The 20,699-nt window shown below is 47.5% G+C and overlaps 1 protein-coding gene across 1 annotated transcript in view; it reads right to left on the bottom strand.

Moving 5' to 3' along the window:
- Positions 1-1,581: 1,581 nt before the first annotated feature.
- LOC137649309 (protein lethal(2)essential for life-like) overlaps positions 1,582-20,699 on the bottom strand; it is a 26,666-nt gene continuing 7,548 nt past the window's right edge. Inside the window, exon 3 of the mRNA XM_068382296.1 lies at positions 1,582-1,966. Within this exon, the coding sequence (XP_068238397.1) occupies positions 1,769-1,966 (198 nt within the window). The 3' untranslated portion in view covers positions 1,582-1,768. The remainder of the gene's footprint in view (positions 1,967-20,699) is intronic.

Genomic DNA, 20,699 nt, shown 5'->3' with positions numbered 1-20,699 from the left:
GTGCACTTTGCTTCCTGAAATACGAACTAAAATCATTGATAATTAATTATATTCAGTATAATTGATTGCTTTCGTTACAATCTAACCTCAGAATTTATAAAATCACTGAAGGACAGCTGAATTTAACTCACTTTTTATATTAATAATGCAAGTCCAGTCATAAGCCAGTTGGATCTTTATTATATTTGTTTTTTATTTGATCACTGTGGTAGAATTTCTGTGTTGAATTTAACCCTTTTACCCCCAGGCTATTTGGAAATTTCCAACCCTTAACCCCCATGGGGTTATTTTTTTTTCAAGCACATTTTGCAGTATATTTTTTTTAAATTGCTCTAACAGCCTTAATTTTTGACATAGAGAGGTCAGGTTGGTCTCATTCTCTTAGAAAATGCCTGAAGTTTCTCAAAAAATTATCAAAAATATGCAAAAAAAAATTTAAATAGCATTTTTATGCAAGGACGTACCGGTACGTCCATGGGGGTAAAGGGAAGAGTTTTGTGAAACGTACCAGTACGTCCTTTTGGGGGTAAAAGGGTTAAGAATGCTCTGTAATTAGGTTGATTTTTTTTTTGTATTTACAGTATGGAAGGTGCACAAGTGTGGTCTTATTTTTCGATCTTAAAGTTGAGAAGCTCACGGTTTGTAGGTATTAGTAGTGTGACCTACACTGATACATTCTATTAAAACTGGTTTTGCCTAAATTATGGTAAATCTCATTTGTTTTTAACACTTATGATCAGAAATACAATTTTTAACAGTTCAATAAGAGGGATACCCAAGAAAAGTAATGTATGTGTACAAAAGTCAAAATAGCATTGTAGGAAACCCAATATGAATTAGAAGTGACGTGTAAAGTATAATTATGATTAAAGCTTTTCATATTGATTTTGTAAATCAGACCCCATTGGCTAAAGCATTATGACTAATTATTTGATTTTTAATTCACTTTTAAATCCCCAATTTTGCAATGCTTGAACCATTAATGTCAAGCATTTCATCTTTCATGGAAGGAAAATGAACTGTTCAACGTTCAGCTTAGGAGAGCTAGTGTATTTTTCAAATGTTATGACATATAATGGTTATTTAAGTATGTTTATATAAATTTTTTAGTTCTTGGTTATTACTGTACTAAATTTGATGAGTCCTAACGATATTGAAAGAGTGCAAGAGAAGATTAAAAGATTGATGTATTAAAAAGGGAGCCCTCAAACTACTTCTAGTTTGAACTAAAGGATGAATATACATATCTTTATCTTTATTCATCAGTAAATTTAGGGACGTACTCAAATTCCAAAATCTTCACAAATTTATTTGTGTTGTAAGTTCTACATAACCTTGTATTAAAAAATAGTTTTTTTCATTAAAAGATGCCTCATTTATTAAATTAATACAAAACTGCTTTACTGTACTGAAATTTGTGCTCATTATTCGATTGTATAATAGGTTTGAGGGGCACAAAACTATGAAGTTTTATATACAAGTATAAATAATATTACATAAATAACCTTTGGTAGAAATTGTCCAAGAAAAATGTGCTATACAATTATTACAATGTACAGAAAGGGGAAAATAAAAGATGACTATTTAAAATAACTGAAATGTTTTTATTACCTTCATATCATAACTGATATACATCATCAATGCTTCCTGTTTAGTCGTCTGACCATAAAATGGCAAAATTGTAAAAGGTAATTTTCAAATTCCATTTTTCTAGTCTGCATGAGCTTTTCTTCTGATCTCTTAAGTTGCAATAATGCCTTTATGTTAATTAGTTTTGTGCAATTGGAATAACCTTTTCATCAGTGCCAGCGATAGCAGGCAGTGGGGCTTCAACAGTCAACACACCATCTTTGGAGAGAGAGGACTTGATCAATTCTGGGTTTGTACCTTTAGGAAGCAGGAACTCTCGGTTGTATTCCCTATACACAGACCGACTATCAGACTTCTCCTCATGTTTTGCATGAACCTGTGTGAAGAAAAAGAAATTAGATATTGTATACATTTCCACTGATTCCAGGAACAAAGGCCATTCAACGCAATAAAGAAAAATAAAGATGGTACAGTAGGTGCCAAAACTAACAAATTGTAAAATTTATCATACGTACTTCTTTAGAAATTTTCCTTGGTCTGTCTGTTAGTACATTTTATTCAAATTATTGTTATCTTCATCTGATAATAAGTATCAGTGATCTGTCATGTATACATTAATAATTTTTTACAAATGCCAAAAATACAAAATAAAGTAAGTGCGGAGGACGTAGGGCGGTTACCGACCTAAGACCTCGTCTCCATAGTCCTTAGGCCACATGAGAAGCAGCTCTAACTGCTTTCCTCTGTGTTTGTTATTTGCTGACCCAAGCACACGTGTACTGAATCTGTTTCCATGACAAAAGCTACACCAGGGAGAGAAGGATGCAGGGTGAGAACCAGTCAGGTACAGTTGCAGCACCTGCCACTGCAACCCTGAGGCGAGACAAGCCCTCAGACGACCCCAGTAATGAAGGGGAATAAGAACAGCTGGGAAGCCCAGATTACCCCCAGACGAATAAGAGTTACGTTTGAGTCCGAGTAGTGAGTGCGCATCCCTCGATAGGCCCACCTGCCACGGTAAGCCTACCTCAACCATGGCGAGCGTCGATACGCCACAAGACGTCTAATAACTGTTGTTTTTAGTTGTAACAAACTTAATCATATATATGTGTCCCTGTGTGTCTGTAGTTACAAGAAATAATTGTAAATTACCATTATGATTGTTCCAATAGGTTGAAAGTCTGTGAGAAACTTTTATCTTTGCTGTTATGCAATTCTCAATGTTTAGTTATACTTCACTTGCTTTAAAGAAGACTGATGCTCATGTTCCTTAGAAAATTAACTTAGACAATAAATCTTCTTACAATGGAAAAATTGTCTAATTCACCGCCTCTCATCATTTACTATTTAATGGCCCACGCCCATGTGACAAAATTGGTGGCCTTTCAGTGGCATAAAGAGGATTAAAGACGAGTGATAACGAGGAAAAGACTGAGTGCCACAGCTACCAACCATTAACTTTAGACGTGAATAAAAAAGAAAAAGAATGACACGAGAAGCAAGAAAGACATCTCAGGAGAAGAGGAAAGGAAAAACTCGGAAAGAAAGGCAGTTAAAAAACATAACAAAAGATGATAAAGGATGAATGGATGTCCTTAAAAAAATTACAGTAAGAAAAAAATCCTGACGATATCGAGAATAGAAGCAGCCAGGAGGGGTGGCGTGAACCAGTCACCCTGGGAGGACCTGCAGGGAAAAGACCTTAGCGCCCTTCCGCCGAGACGGGCGGGCCGAAACAAATGGTGCCCAAGAGGAAACTGTATTTTAACACACTCGTCCCCAAGAAGATGGAACGACAATGTTCCAGTTGGAAAAGAAGACTGCACGCCCAAAATTGCTGGTTTGTTCAGTTTCCCGTCGCAAGACCAAGATCCTCGAAACTCGCCATCCGAAATTGCAGGCCAGGACACTTCTATGGGCCCTATCAACAGAAGTTGAGGTGCTTCTAATTGCCATAACTATGGAGGATTTTGTCATCGAATCATCAGCAGTGGGCATGGCATGCTCACAAAGACCAAGGACAACCCTGAAAATTAGAAGAGGTCCCAGACAGCAACTGTAGGACGAGGGACCCAAGACGACCCACAGCAATCAACCCACGTATAAGTTAAGTAATGTGGTACAAAATCTATAGTTTTATTGTTAACGAATATATTTAAAGATTTTGTAAAATTGCATCGAGTATTGAAGTTTTAATTTCATTTTCTTTACGTAATGGTAAAGTAAAATGAAAGAACCCGAGTTTTGATTGAAGAAAGTAACTAGTCGAGTAAGATGTTTTTAAGTTTAAAAGCTTCGGGTAAAGAGTGATTTTCTATTCTTAAAAGAGGAAAAAAAACTAATGTTTTTTTTTGCTGTCGATAAATAAATTGTTCTTTACGCTGTAAACTATGAATTTTCGTTGCATAGTTTCTTTGGTTTAAAGTAGTTTGTTTTTGTTATTTGAGACCTTCAATGTCAAATGTGTTACATGTGATTTTTGGAAAAGAAGTCTGGTCACATGTTGACTTCTGTATTAACAATGATAACAGTTTTTTAATTCGAGAGAAGAAATGTTTCAGTCATAATTAAAATGTAGGAAGTTTACTGTAAATTAAGTGTTAAGACATTAAATTCAGTGTTAAGATGTAATTTGTGAAGATTTTTTATGATGCCTTCTTTAAGTATCTACTTAGTAAAACTATAAAGAAAGAAGTGTAAAATAGGTACATTGATTTGGGAAAATCGTGTCACAATATTTGTTCTTATGTCACACAATGTATTGTCGATTGGTAGCCTACTCGTTTCATTATGAGTTTTAAAAGAGAGTCAAGCTGTTGTTTGTCAGCTTTAGTCTGAGATTATCCTAATTAATGAAGATAAGTTTGTTAATATAATAGCCGAAAAAATTTCAGTTGCCAACAGTTAAGTAATTTTAATCTGTCACGTACGCGAATTAAAGATCTTGCCTTTAGTTTCTTTTAGTTATGTTTAGTTACAGTGTTTCATAAGTGATTTGTTTCACCAGTGTTTGGTCTGACTGACACCGAGCATTGTTGACAAATTATTTTAAGAGAATAATGTCTGATAACAGGGACCATTAATGTGTTTTAAAGCTAATGTGATGTATGAATTCCCTGAGCAAGCATTATGATGTTACAGTCACTGCTGAAGAGCGGATCTTGAATAAGAGTTTGTTCCAACACGGAGTACTTACCTCGAACTACTTTCTTAGGAGTATCTGGGATTCTCCTCCCAACCGACCAGAATTTTGTGTAGTTTCCCCTATCTCTGTTTTCCATAGAGGGTCCCTCTGTAGCGGATGAATACGCGCCCTGAGGCGACCCGGGTCAGTGAGAGCGCGTGGCCAGGTTTCGGTCACCAGTAAGTTTCTGGTCGCGACGTGATTAACATCTCGCCGCGCTCTCTCATCCCGTGCGACCCCTTGTGTCCCCACGCGGTTCCCACGTGTTCATCATTCACCTTATATTCCTTTATCCACCTCTTTCCCCTGTGTTCTTGTGTTGCTTGGTGTTCTTGTGTTGCTTGGTGCTTTAGTGTTCAGTTATGGAGCATCCTCTTCGCTGCCCCGAGCCTATGGCCGGTAAATCTTGTGGTGTGTTCCTCTCTAAGCTGGAGGTTGATCCCCACACCTTGTGTTCTTCGTGTAGGGGAAGTGTGTGCACCCCCTCAGCCACGTGTCCGAAGTGCAAGTCTTGGCCTGAGATCCAGTGGGCCCTCTACGGGACCAAGAAGAAGAAGGCGTCCAAGAGATCACTCAAGAAGGCGAACATCTCCTCGCCCTTCGCGTCGCCCGATGACCCGTCGGAGAAGAGTTCCCTGCCGCCTTCCCCTACCCAGAGTAGGGGACGAGGTAAGTCCGTTGCGGGGAAGCGGCCCATTGCCTTTCCCTCAGGAGTCTGATATTCCTAATGTGGGGGATGTTGTGTCTGTACAGGCGTGTGGGGGGCCTGATGAGGGGGCGAGAGTGTGTTCGGGAGACGAGGTTCTGGTGCCTACAGGACCCGTCTCGTCCGAAGACCCGATGTGGGGGAAGTTTGCTCAGGCCTCTTCCCCTGCATCGTGGCTGTGCGTTTCAGGTGCTTCAGCGACCGGGGGAGAAGCGTACAAGGAGAGCCCGAAGGCAGGCTCGTCGAATTTGGACTCCATCGCTTGGAAGGCCCCTATCGACGCCCTTCAGGTCTCCAATGAGGTTAGAAGAGGAGTTCGACAGCTGGTTCGGCCCCAAGAAGGCTGTGCGGTCTCCCCTGGCACCGTCGTCAACGCTCCCGCCCGTCTTTTTGCAGCTGCCCTTGCCAGTGGAACGACACGAGGATCCCCCAGCAGCATCGGACGTATCGGAAGACTCAGCGGGCTCGTCATCGCTTACATCGGATTCATTGGACTCGTCCTGCTCGTAAGATTCGGGCCCAAGAGACTCGAGGAAGAAGCGGGAGAGTTCCCGTAGGAAGAGGTCTCCCTCTCGCTCAACCCATTCTAGGAAGTGTGCCAGGACCTCCAAAAAGAAACATAAGAAGGGCCGTTCATCAAGAGATGTGTGGGTACGAGTTACAATCCCGCGCAGCGAACTACTCAAGGTAGCCTCCGCTCCGGGCTCTTCGGGATGGCTCCTTAGAGCCGCTTTATCACCCTCGCGACAAGGGTCCTCCTGTAGGTCCGCCCGTCACCCGAAGTCGGCTCACCAAGTAGCCTTCGCCAAGCCTAAGTCCACGAAGGTACCGGCTCCATCCGCCCAGCGGAAAGAGCCGCTTCTTCGGCACGGCAGCATGGCCCCGGCTCCCGGTCCCTCGGCGGCTCTTCCCAAGCGACAGGGCCAGCCGGAAGATCTTGGAAGATCCACGGCTCTGCAGAGCTCCGCGGTAGGGAGTAGACCCATGACGGCTACTCCCGTCCCAGTGGATCCGCCCGTTCTGCAACTCTCCGCTCCAGTGGTTCGGCGTGAGAGGAAGGATCTGGCTTCCCACGCGGCTCCATCCGTGACCGATGAGGCGCCCCATGTAGATGACCAGGTAGCGGAAGGCCTCATAGAAGGAGGAGAGTGCTCTTCTGACAACGTCTCCTCCTACCGGAAAGTGTTAGCGCTCATCAGGCTACACCACAGGCTAGACGATCCTAAACCATCGACGGAGCAGGCCTGGCTCTCCGGGCTGGGCAGGTTAGTGGACAACCCGGTTCAGCAGAAACTGTCCCTAACCCTCCCTCTGGCGCCGGACGTGAAGCTAGGGATGGTCACATCGATAAATACATAGCGAGCCAAGCCGACGCCCCCAGGAGCCAGGGGTCCTCCAAACTGCTTCCGGGCCTTAGAACGCAGGAACGCTTTTACGACCCGGACGGTCGGCGGGGGGGCCCGTGCAATCGAGGCAGCAATTGTCACACTAAATCAAGGGGCTGCAGAAGACAGGGCATCCTCTGCCCCAGTGTGTTTCTCGCCGGCGGAAGCCTCCATGATGGAAGATATGGCCCAAGACTTGGTGAACGTCACTTCTTGGTTGGACTGGTGGGCCTGCACCCTGGTGGGGTTCCAGTCCTCTCATGACCTCTCCATACCGGAGAACCAAACCTTGTTGTGGGAACTGATCAGCTCAGGGGGAAAGGCGATGAAATTCCTCACGTTTCAATCCCTCACGCAAACAGCTAACTGGGTCCTACGGAAAAGGGACACCGTCCTGAACAAGTTGCTCCGTAGGTTACCCGAGCGGGAGGCGAGATCTCTGAGGAGCTCCCCGGTGTGGGGCGATTCCGTCTTCCCCCTGAAGGCGGTCGAAGAGGTAATGGAGAGGGTCAGGAAGCTCAAAGAGGCAGGGGAGCCCAGGCCACCAGCTGCAAGGCATCCGGCTCATAGGAGGTCCACACCAGACGGCCCCCACTCATCGCCAGTCCAGCCTAGGAGAGATTCCCCCGTCGATGTCATGGCAGCAAGCCTCACAGCCCTCCCGTAGGGGAGGTTTGACTCCGCAATCCTCCTTTAGGTCCTCCTATCCCAACTCTAGGAGAGGGCGTTCCAGCCGCACCTTTAGGAGAAGATAGGCAGAGAGGCCCCCTACTCCTGCCGAAGCCTCAGGTAGGGGGATGCCTCAAACACTCTTGGCAAGATTGGCGGCACTACAGAGCGGATCTGCGGACTGTAGCAGTTCTGAAGGACGGGTACAGGCTACCCTTCCTAGCGGACCCGCCCCCTCTAATTCCGGACCAACAGGCAGAGTGGTTGGCGCCCAAGGACCCCTTAAGAAGAGCGGCATTGCAGGAGGAAGTGACGGCCATGCTCGCCAAAGGGGCGTTAGAACCAGTCAAGAACCCCACCCCGGGGTTCTACAGCAGACTTCCTGGTGGAGAAGGCGACGGGGTTGGAGGCCGGTCATAGACCAGTCGGCCCTCAACAAGTTTGTGTGCAAGACCGACTTCAAGATGGACACCCCGAAGTCGGTAATGGCAGCCTTGAGGGAAGGGGACTTCATGATGTCCCTAGACCTCAAGGAAGCCTACTTTCAGATCCCTGTCCACCCCTCCAGCAGGAAGTTCCTAAGGGTGAAATGGGGTACCCAAGCGTTGCAGTTCAGGACCCTTTGCTTCAAGCTGTCGACAGCTCCTCAGGTCTTCACGAGAGTCATCACCACAGTCTCGGTCTGGGCACACGAACAGGGCATCTGCCTGATTCGTTACCTGGACGACTGGCTGTTACTTTCAGCCTCAGAGGGAGTACTGAAAGAGCAAGGCGCGAAGCTTCTACGGTTCTGCAGGGACTTGGGTATCACCCATCAACCTGGAAAAGTCGCAGCTGACACCCTCCACCAGGATGACCTACCTGGGGATGGTTCTAGACACCCAGTTGGTGAGGGCCTTCCCCTCCTCAGAGAGGTTGGACAATCTAGATCGGATAGTTCACCCCTTCCTAGCAGACCTGCCGAGGAGAGCCAAAGATTGGCAGAGGTTAGTGGGCCACCTGGTGTCGTTGGAAAAGTTAGTCCCCCTGGGGAGACTCAAACTAAGAGCGGTTCAGTGGAACCTAAAGGAATTCTGGACCCTGGGGGAGTCCCAGCACGAGATAGTCCCGGTGTCCTCGGAGACAAAGGAGGTCCTGAAGTGGTGGCACGACAGGACGAACACCCTCAAGGGAATGCCCTAAGCGATCGATCCCCCATAGATACTGTTATTCACGGATGCATCGAAGGTGGGATGGGGAGCCCATCTTCTCGACGAGTCGGCAAAGGGGAAGTGTTCCCCCGAGGAAATAAGCCATCACATAAACATCCTAGAACTGATGGCCGTTCAAAGAGCATGCCTAGAATTCGTCCACCTACTCCGGGGAAACACCGTGGCTCTGATGTGCGACAACGCCACGGTGGTGGCCTACGTGAAAAAGCAAAGAGGACTGAGGTCGAAGGAGCTGTGCAGTCTCACGACAGAGTTCCTGGAATGGGCCTCAAAGGAACAGATCGAGGTCACAGCCAGGTTCATTCCAGGAAAACGGAACGTTCTAGCCGACGGCCTCAGCAGGATGGGCCAAGTGGTAGGGTCGGAGTGGTCCCTGCACCCAGAAGTGGCTCAGACAGTCATCCTGAAGTGGGGGTCGCCAGTGATGGACCTCTTCGCCACAAAACAACACACAGCTCCCCGTATTTTGTTCTCCTGTGCCAGATCCAACAGCAGCGTTCGAGGACGCCTTTCAACATCCTTGGGACAATCTCGACGTGTATGCCTTCACTCCCTTCGGGATGCTCAGACAAGTCCTCAACAGAGCAAGACGAACAAACAACCTGTGGAAGACTTTGGTAGCGCCTTGGTGGCCGGAGAGAGAGTGGTTCGCGGACCTAAAGGAACTGGCGTGCCTCCCACCGTGGCCCCTTCCAGACAGGGAAGACCTCCTCCGTCAGCCCCACTTCCAAAGGTTTCACGAAAACCCTCGGTCCCTCCGCCTACACGCGTGGAGTTATCGAGCGGCTCTTGAAGAAGGAAGGATACTCGTCGAAGACCACAACAAGGATGTCGGGTTACCTGAGACGGTCCTCTGTCGCAGTGTATCAAGCGAAATGGTCCACTTTTAATAAATGGTGCGCCTCACAGAACAGCAGGCTGTTGGAGGCCTCCATTCATAGGATAGCGGACTTCCTAGTCTATCTGAGAGACGACGTAGGCATGTCTATCCCGGCCATCAAGGGTGTCCGAGCGGCCTTGGCCCAGGTCTTCCTCCTTAAAGGTCTTGATCTAGGAGCTTCCAGACAAATCTCGATGCTCATTAAGAGCTTCGAGCAATCATGTTATCCCCGTGCCTCTAGAGTGCCCCAGTGGGACGTTGCCAGAGTTCTGAAGGACATCCTAGACAAAGAGCTCACCCTCAAGACTGTCTTCCTTCTAGCCCTGGCATCAGCTAAGAGAGTGAGCGAACTCCATGGGTTGTCGTACGAGGTCTCGCACACGAGCGGTTGGCGAGAGTTAAGTTTCAAGTTCCTGCCTGACTTCGTGGCCAAGACGCAGAACCCAGCTTACTGGGACCCTAGGTTCGAGGGTTTTTCGGTGCCGGTGATTCCGCAATCGGACAACCCGAGGGATTTGTTGCTGTGCCCAGTAAGGGCTGTTAGAAAGTACCTAAAAAGGACGGCCAGACTTCGCCCTGGGATCAAGAGTGTTCGTCTCATCGGGCTTGGTGAAGAAAGCAGTGTCCAGGAATACTGTCTCCTTCTGGTTACGACAGATGATTATAAGGGCCTACGACAGTACCGGAGTTTCCCTACTGGGTAGGCCGAGACCCCATGATATTAGGGGCCTGAGAACTTCGCTGGCCTTCGAGAAGAATATGGCTGTGCGGCAGATTCTGAAGGCGGGCACATGGTCCAGGCAGTCCACCTTTACGGCCCACTACCTCAAGGACTGTACTAGAAAGTCTTTGGACGGCTTCTCTATTGGTCCGGTCATTTCTGCGCTCCAAAAGATTCAAGGTTGTAGCCCCCGGGAAGCCGTGGGCGGTAAGTCCAAGCGACACAGGTTCCTTCCTTACCTTTTACCCCCTTATTACTGCTTCCCCTGCATTCCCCCTTTATTCCTTACCCCTGCCATGTGGGAAACGTTCAGAGGGAAGCACCCATGTCCGGAGATCCTTACAGAGGTGAGTTACTTAGACACTAAATAATTTTTTGCGTAGTTTTCCCTAAGTCTCATATTCCGTTTTGGGTCAGAAGAACCTAGTCTCCTATCTAGGTTCGATCTTATTATCCAGCCGGTCTATCGGCCCGTAAGACCACACCCACCTCCTAAAGTATAAGTCTCCTAAGAAAGTAGTTCGAGGTAAGTACTCCGTGTTGGAACAAATCACAAATTTTAAGTAATTTGTATTTTTCCTAACAGTACTTACCTCGAACTACTTTCAGGTTATGGCCCGCCCATCCTTTCCCGAGTGTCTTACAGGACTTGGATACCATATCTATCATAAACTTACTGGTGACCGAGACCTGGCCACGCGCTCTCACTGACCTGGGTCGCCTCAGAGTGCGTATTCATCCGCTACAGAGGGACCCACTATAGAAAACGGAGATAGGGGAAACTACACAAAATTCTGGTTGGTTGGGAGGAGAATCCCAGATACTCCTAAGAAAGTAGTTCGAGGTAAGTACTGTACTGTTAGGAAAAATACAAATTACTTAAAATTTGTGATTTTTTCTTGATGTGAAATGAAATTTGAGATTTTGACAAGTAACGTAATTTCTTTTGACTTAGATGCCAGAATTAAGTCTTTGTTTTTCAGTTCTGTAGAGAATTGTGTGTTTTGGAAAAATCATGACAGAAAAAATGGATTGTTATTAGGTGCTATTTGGCAAAACATGATAGAAAGAAGAGAATTTGAATTCTTACTTAGTTTTGTCCGTTTCTTTTGATTCGCGAGAACAAATAAGTACTGTAACATGAAAGATTTGAGAAATGAAAAAGTTGCCGTAAACTTTTACAGTTTGCGTCAGGGAATAAAGTAAATGTTCGGAATGTATATCAAAACAGATATGTGTGACAGTAATTTTAAAAGTTGTAAAAGCAGTTAGGAGTTAGTAAATAAGAATGTTGTTTTAACAATAATCGCCCCTGTCACCACTTGCTATACAACACTGTAGAACTATTTACAAACAATGAGAAATTCAGAAAAAAATATGACCTAAAATTTTGTCTTTGTTTTAAAAACAACTAGCCTTACATTCGTTACAAGCATCTGGCAAACGCTCTGATTCGTTGAGACAGAAAGATAGAAAGAGACTACCGATAATTTTAGGAAACGGGATATTCCAAAATACATTTTAGGGGAGAGAAAACTCCTACCAGACGCGTCCCCCCGGGTGGCGGATGGGGGAACCCCTAGGAATTAAACTCTCTTAGGGCTGCTCTGAGTATGTTGAATAAGGAGCCGTGGACCAAACGACTGAGGTGCTGACAGTATATTCAGCAATAGGTTAGGACAGGCCTAGCAAGCCACTACAGTAACTGAATCTTAACGCTCGAGAAACTCGAGGATCAGTTGTCAGATGTGACATTTTGGGGATAAATGTAAATATGTAATGAGATAAGTTTTCAAGCAGAAGTATGCTCTTAACTTATTAACGTAATTTTTGAGAAATAATGGAATCATGTTATCAGAATAAACTTGGAGTTGAAGAGTAGAATACAAATAGCCATATTAATGCCCATCACTATAGTCAATTTCTTTTAGCGATGCATATTTGCACCGACTCGCAGCGGTGCCCTTTTAGCTCGGAAAAGTTTCCTGATCGCTGATTGGTTAGAATTATCTTGTCCAACCAATCAGCGATCCGGAAACTTTTCCGAGCTAAAAGGGCACCGCTGCGAGTCGGTGCAAATACTGTATGCATCGCTAAAAGAAATGGACTATAGTTAATCGATGTCTGATAAGAAGAGTAACAGACATTTCATGTCAGGTTGTTAAAAGAAGAAAAAAAGGGCATATTCTTGTGTCAAACTATAACGAGACAGGGGATTTTGATTGAAATTAAGTTATTTGGTGAATTAATGATAGAAAGCAGAGTATTTTTATGTCTTTATATCTGTTTAATGACAGTAATAAGAGACTAGTGAATTGCACTTCAGACTCGGTGACTTGTCTAAAAAGCAAAGGAGACTCGTTAATGTGTATGTGTAATTTTATGTTCTGCTTGGTTTTTTTTCTGTTTGAACAGTTCATTTGTGCCGTAATGCATGTTTTATGTATAACATGAGGACATAATTTTAACCCTTTTACCCCTAGGCTATTTGGAAATTTCCAACCCTTAACCCCCAGGGGATTATTTTTTTCCCAGCACATTTTGCTGTATATTTTTTTTAAATTGCTCTAACAGCCTTAATTTTTGTCATAGAGAGGTCAGGTTGGTCTCATTCTCTTGGAAAATGCCTGAATTTTTTCAAAAAATTATCAAAAATATGAAAAAAAAAATAATTTTTATAGCATTTTTTTGCAAGGACGTACCGGTACGTCCATGGGGGTAAAGGGATGGCTTTTGTGAAACGTACCAGTACGTCCTTTGGGGGTAAAAGGGTTAAGCTGTTTCTTTTTTCTGATGTTTTTAGTTATTTCTGCACTCGATAAGTAATGTAAGAATATTACGAGACGTGTGGGAAATAAATTTCAGTTTCAGTGTGAAAGATAGTAGGATCTCTGTTATTTGCTAGGATCGTGGGAAATACTATTCTTTGCAAAAGGGTTTGATGAATGAAACAAAACGAGCGTCGGCTAATTTGGCCCATGTGAGCCATTGGGTGGGAAGAATCGTGTATGCATGCAATCGTGTTTAAGTCTATGTGAAGCTCGGAGAGAGTACGCACGTGCAAGAGCGGCGACTATATGTTAGCAGAATAAAAGAAAAAAAGAAGGGAATGACTAAGTGAGAAATTAATTCTTTATGACTGATAGTGTCAGAGTTTTGGGAGATAACTTAGGGAAAGTTAAGTAAGAAAGAGTCGGTTCTTTGCCAATGATTAATTTTAGTTATGATATGCTGTCTTGATTAGTAACAGAATCAGTTATTTGCTACCTATTCTTGGAGGAATTAGGCTCTTGCTGAGAGAGAGAGAGAGAGAGAGAGGGAGAGAGTGTGTGTGTGTGTGTGTGTGACTGTACTTGGGCGTTGAGATGCCCTTAGAGTTTTTGATGTCCCTTGTTGTAAGTTGACAGGTAGAGATTAACCCTTGGGAATTTGGACATTCCTGTTGTAGATGTTGAGGGATTGTTTTGTTTGTTCACCATCTGGTTTGACTGGTGTTCTGTTGTAATGCTTTTAGATGTCCTACCTGACCCTGGTTGAGGGGGAGAAAGGAGGCCACATTCTTTATGCTGGCGAAACCTATCTCGGTAGGTGCTGCTTGTTTCACTCAAGCAAGATGCTTTGAGAAAGAGCACCGCCAGAATTTGTGCAATGAATGCGGGGGTGTGGGGAACACTCCAGCAGTGGGAGTGGTTCCGGGTGCCCCAGGCATACCTTACTTAATGCAGAGTATAGGCGTAGCCCAATGAGTTATACTAGTACCATTTTTTTTTTTTTTTTTTTTTTTGCATGAATACCTGCAGATGCCTGCAGAAGTGTTCCGAGTGGAGGAACAAAGCTTCGCTTGATTATGATACTTTTTGTTAGTATGATACAGTTGGTTAACAGTTTGATGATGATGCGCATTAGATATCGAATAATGTTTCATTATGTTTAAAGATGTTAAATGATGTTTCGTTATGTTTTAAGATAGATGATGTTTCATTATGTTTGACTATGTTTGATGATGATCTTTTCTTGTGATTTCTTAGCCTATTATGGCCATACTTAATGGTTATTGTTGTCACTGTTTGATAATGACTGTTGTGGATCCAGGTATACTAGTGGATCCAGGTATACCCATGGAATACGAAAGTATCAATGGAGAGTGAATGTTGAGGATATGTGCAGATGTGTTGATTTTCCGAAGGGTTGTTTTTGTGAAAAATTTCTTTCATGTAATTTAGTGTTTTGCAAGCAATTGTCATTTCTGGATAGGAACATAGTGACTGTGTTATGTATTTGTGTTTACCAGTACTATATCTTAAATCTCTTTCGGACAGAGTCAAATAAATGAGCCAGAGTGTAGGCTTAACATATGAGGGCCTCCAGTATCTTTGTACGATGACTGCATTCACTAATGGACTGTACCCCTAATGTCATGGGGCCTGGGTTTTCCTGGCAGGGGAACGCCCGCACTGCTATAGGCCCTGGTAATCACCTGTCTTAGCCAGAAGGAGATAGTGTTCTTCGAAACCGGCTTTTTCACTGTACCTGTGGAGACGAAAAGGCTCTTGATACCAGGACGGAGATTAGAAGACCTCTCCAGGTATTTCCTTATGGCTCTGACAGGACACAACTTCAAGTCCTCCGGATTGTCCGAACGAGGAATTGCTGGTATTGAGAAGCCCTCAAACCTGGGATCCCAAACTGCTGGATTCTGCGTCTCAGCCACAAAAGTTGGGACGAACTTGAGGGAAATCTCACGCCAACCCTTCGCGTGTGAGACCTCGTAAGACAGCCTGTGAATCTCACCCACTCTCTTAGCTGATGCCAGTGCCAACAGGAAGACAGTCTTGAGGGTAAGGTCCCTGTTCACTATATCTTTCAGGGGTTCAAATGGGGGTTCACTTAACATCTTCAGGACCCTCGCCACATCCCACTGCGGCACCCTGACGGCTTGAGGGGGACATGCTTGTTCGAAGCTCTTGATGAGCATTGAGATATGTCTCGAGGAACCCAGATCGATGCCCTTCAGTAGGAAGACTTGGCCTAAAGCTGCACAGACTCCTTTGATGGCCAGGATAGACATACCGACTACATCCCTGAGATGTACCAGGAAGTACGCAATGTCCGGAATAGAGGCCCTCAACGGCTTGATGTTTCTGGAGGAGCACCACTTCGTAAAGGTGGTCCACTTAGCCTGGTACACCGCTGCCAATGAACGCCTCAGATATCCCGACATCCTTTCGGCCGTTCTAGCTGAATAGCCTTCCTTCCTCAGGAGACGCTCGATAACCTCCACGCGTGAAGGCGGAGGGATTGAGGATTGTCGTGGAACCTTTGGAAGTGGAGTTGCCGCAGCAGGTCTGGCCTGTCTGGAAGAGGCCACGGGGGAAGACTCGCTAGTTCTTTTAGGTCGCCGAACCACTCTCTCTCCGGCCACCAGGGCGCTACCAGTCATCTTTAGGTTGTGGGCCGTCCTCACCCTGTTGAGCACCTGTCTGAGTAACGCGAAAGGGGGAAAGGCGTATACGTCCAGATTGTCCCACTGGTGTTGGAAGGCGTCCTCCAACACCGCTTTTGGGTCTGGGACAGAACAGAATACGGGGAGTTGTGCGTTCAGTCTTGTTGCGAAGAGATCCATCACTGGCGAACCCCATTTCTGGATGATGAGTTTGGCTACCTCTGAGAGCAGGGTCCACTCGGTTCCCACCACTTGACCCATCCTGCTGAGTCCGTCGGCCAGGACGTTTCTTTTCCCTGGAATGAACCTCGCTGCGATCGTGACCTGTTCTGTTGTGACCCAATCCAGAAGTTCCAACGTGAGATCGCACAGCTCCCTCGATTTCAGTCCTTCCTGCTTCTCTATGTATGCTACTACTGTGGCGTTGTCGCACATCAACGCCACAGTGGTTTCCCGTAGAAGGTTGACGAACTGTAGGCACGCTTTTCGAACCGCCCTCATCTCTAGAATGTTTATGTGTTGTGCCTTTTCTTCCTCTGTTCAACTGCCTCTTGCTGACCTTCCGAGGAGATGGGCACCCCATCCTTCCTTGGAAGCGTCTGTGAAGAGAAGCATCTCGGGGGGCTCGGCTACGAAGGGCATCCCCTTGAGGGTGTTTGTCCGGTCTTGCCACCACACTAGGACTTTTTCCGTTTCCGGGAGAACTGGAACCACCTTGTGGGGGGAATCCGTCTGGTTCCGGAGTCCTTTCAGGTTCCATTGGACGTTCCTGAGCTTGAGTCTCCCCTGGGGAACCAGTTTCTCCAATGACACGAGGTGACCTATTAACCTCTGCCAGTCCTTTGCTCTCCTGGGTTGTCCTGCCAAGAAGGGGCGGAGGGTTTGGTCCAAGGTGGTCAGCCTCTCTTCCGACGGAAAGGCTCTCACTAAACGGGAATCCAGGACCATCCCTAGATAAGTCATCCTGGTGGAGGGTGACAGATGAGACTTCTCCAGGTTGATGGTGATCCCCAGAATCTTGCAGAACTGCAGAAGCTTCGCGCCTTGATCCCTCAAAACTTCCTCTGAGGATGAAAGGAACAACCAGTTTTCTAGGTAACGAATCAGGCGGATGCCCCGTTCGTGAGCCCACACTGAGACTGTTGCGAAGACCCTCGTGAAGACCTGAGGCGCTGTGGATAGTCCGAAGCAGAGGGACCTGAACTGCAAGGTCTGGGCACCCCACTTCACCCGACGATACTTCCTGCTGGAGGGGTGAACTGGGATTTGAAAATAAGCGTCCTTGAGGTCTATGGACATCATGAAGTCCCCTTCCCTCAAGGACTCTAGGATCGACTTCGGGGTGTCCATCTTGAAGTCGGTTTTGCACACAAACTTGTTGAGAACCGAGAGGTCTATGACCGGTCTCCAACCTCCCGTTGCTTTCTCCACCAGGAAGAGCCAACTGTAGAAGCCCGGGCCCGGGTCCCATACCATTTCCATTGCTCCCTTCACCAACATCGTGGAAACTTCCACTTGTAAGGCTGTTCTCTTCAAGGAGTCCTTGGGAGCCAACCACTCCGCTCGAATGGCTGGGATCAGGGGCGGAGGTTCTGCCAGAAACGGTAGCCTGTACCCCTCCCTCAACACTGTTACTGTCCACGGGTCTGCTCCGTGGTTTTTCCATGCTTGCCATAAAAGTCTGAGGCATCCCCCCACCTGAGGCTTGGGCAGGAGTAGGGGGCCTCTTTCCCTATCTTCTTCTGGAGGAACGACCTGTACGGCCCCTCCTGGAGGCCGAGAAGGAAGTTCTAAAGGAGGCTGGGGCTGATGCTGCTCCCCTACGGGAGGGCTGAGACGGCTGTGACCAAGGACCCGCTGGGGAGTCTCTCCTGTGCTGGCTAGACGAGGCTCGAGGAGTAGCAGGACCATCGGACGCGGGCCTCCTGTGGATGGGCCTCCTCGGTGCTTGAGGTCTAGGAACACTCACCTCCTTCCTCTTCAAGACCTTCTCCATGATTTCCTCTGCCTCCTTCAGGGGAAAGAGGATGTCTTTCCATAGGGGCAGGCTTCTCAGGGCCCTCGCTTCCCTGTCCGGTATCCTCCTCGACAGCTTGCTCAGGACAGTGTCTCTCCTCCTGAGTACCCAGTTGGCTGATTGGGCTAGGGACTGGTAGGACAAGAACTCCCGAGATAATTAGCTCCTTCAGGAGAGCCTGATTCCCTGGAACTGAAAGGTCGTAGGAGGATTGAACACTTACGAGAGTGGAGGCCCACCAATCTAGCCAAGAGGCGACGTTCGCTAGGTTTTTTGCCATCTCCTCCATCATAGTCGCCTCTGACTGGGAGAAGTAGATTGGGGCTGATGAGGCTCTGTCTTCCGGGGCCCCTTGGCCTAAAACTTCGAGGGAGGGTTCCAACTTGCAGGCCCCTGGACGTTGACCCTTTGGAAGGTAGAATTTACTCTGGGACCTCAGTTCCTGGAGCAACTTGAGGAGCTCTGAGACTTGGGGGCCTCTGCATTGCCAGACACAATCTCGTTGACGTGAGCTCTACCGAGCCTCACGTCCCTGGCCACTGGAAGAGCCAACGGAGCCCTCTGCTGGGCGGGGGCCTCCATTAGTCTATTGAGGCTAGAGCGCCAGGGATCCTCGTCGGAGGGTTCAGGCTCCTCAATACGATGGTGGCGTCTTATGAGGCCTATCACCCTCCTGTAAGCCGAGTCCTCCGCTGGGCCGCTCTCCACATCGTCGCCGATGTCCTCCGTCTGGCGGCCTACTTCTCTAGAGGGAATCCCACAGACGGATGCCTCCGCGTAAGGCTCTGGACGCAGGACGGGCATTGCCGTGGCGGCGAGGGCCTCCGTCCTCTGTCTGTCCTTAGTCATGGAGGACGCGGCTTCCGTGGGCTTGCCCGACGGAGGAAGCCGTCTCTCCTTCTCCAGGGTCCGTGGTGCCACTTTCGAGGGCACGACGAGGCTGCCCGTCCGAGGGGGCGACTCCCTCCGCTGGGCGGATTGAGTTGGAACCCTCGCGGTCTTACGCCTGTCGGAAGAGGTCCGCGAGGCCGGGTCCCTCCGTGGTTCTAACTTGTGGCTGGAGGAGAACCTTCCTGGAGACTTGTCTCTGGGTCGCCAGCCTGAAGTGCTCGGTACCGAAGTAAGGTTCACGAGCTTACTGCGGGGGATGACCACCCATTCCTCCTCTGGTGATCTGCTCCTCCTGAATTTTCTCCAAGGAGACCTGGGGCGCTTCCTCCCATGTCGAGACCTGGAACGTGACCGAAAACGGGAGTGCCTCCTCCGGGATCTCTCACGCTTCCGCCAGGAATTCCTCCGGTTTTCTCCTTCCGAGGAATAGGAGGCTGTAGCAACCGATGAATCGGATGACTCTTCATAACCCGTCCAAGGGGCTGGGGCCCGGAGAGTGGTCGTCTGAACGGCTTGCTGTCCTACGAAGGGCGCGGACTGCAGGAACACTTCCGGTACTGACGATGGCGGTGCTGGGGGAGAGCGTGGAAGCTCTACGTTGGGGAACCAGGATCCGAGGCCTTCCTCCAACCTCAACGGGGACCTACAGGGCGTCCTAGGAGGGACCCATTTGAGGCGATCCGCCGCCGGTGAGTCTTCCTTCTCTGGGGCGCCTTCAACTGCGGAGGTACCTGAAAAACATGCCCATGATGCGGGCAAAGAGACAGGGACAGTTTTACTCCACATGGGATCATCCGAAGAGACGTGACCCGCGTGCACTAGGGCATTGTCTCTAGGACCCCCACTAAACTCACCTTCAGGCACCCCACTTGGCTAGAAAGATGCTGCTACCCCACTATCATGGATAATAGACTCTTGGGGAAGAACCTCTGGCTTTTTCCCCGCAACGCAACGGACTTACCTCGTCCCCTACTCTGGGTAGGGGAAGATGGAAGGGAAACCCTACTCGACGGTCCTTCTGGAGACGTAAAGGGCGAAGAGGTGTTAGCCTTCTTGGGCGACCGCTTGGCAGACTTTTTCTTGGTACTGAATCGTACCCACTGGACCTCACTCCAAGAAACGCACTCCGGACACGTGTCCGACGGAGAACACACACTACCCCTGCACGACGAGCACAAGGAATGAGTGTCTAACTCCGGCTTAGAAAGAAATGCACCACACGACTTCCCGGCTCTAGGCCCAGGACAACGGCGGGGATGCTCCATCACGCACTATCGCAACACCGCAAGACACAGGAATGCTGCGGGAAAGGGTAATAAGGACAAGGATAACACGTGAGAACACAAGGGAAGGATAAGGTTAACGCACGGAGACACAAAGGGATAGCACAGGGATACCACGTGGGAACCACGCGGGACACAATGGAGTCGGGGACACAAAGAGTCGCACTGAGATATGGAGAACGTCGAGATGATATCACAACGCGACCAGAGAACTTACTGAGGGTCGAGACCCAAGCTAGCACGCTCCCTGACCCGGGACTAGCCTCAGGGCATGTATCCTTCCGCCTGAGGTTAGCCTTCACAGAAAATGGAAGTAGGGTAAACTACACAAAACTCTGGTCGGATGAGAGGAGATTCCAGGTACTCCTAAGAAAGTAGTTCGAGGTAAGTTTCCGTGTTGGAACAAAGCATATATACAAAATTCCTTTAGTCATAATGGCTCATGGGTTTTCTATAAGATCGAGGTCTGGTGATTTGGCAAGCCAGTCATTCAGGATGATTTCAGGAAGCCTTTTAAACCACTCCTGGACGACAAGGCCATTATGAATAGAAGAATTGTCAACGACGATAGTTTAACATATTCCTGCTAAACCGACTAAAATTTTGTGGTAAACCAAGTGCGTATTTATAAACCTTATGATAGTGAAACCTATATAATGGATAATCATGTTTACAACCATGCAGATATCCAAAAAAATCCATTTCTAATAACAAGCTGG

Source organism: Palaemon carinicauda, chromosome 1 (genome assembly GCF_036898095.1).
Source record: "Palaemon carinicauda isolate YSFRI2023 chromosome 1, ASM3689809v2, whole genome shotgun sequence".
Taxonomy (NCBI): domain Eukaryota; kingdom Metazoa; phylum Arthropoda; class Malacostraca; order Decapoda; family Palaemonidae; genus Palaemon; species Palaemon carinicauda.
This window is presented reverse-complemented; position numbering and strand designations above follow the sequence as displayed.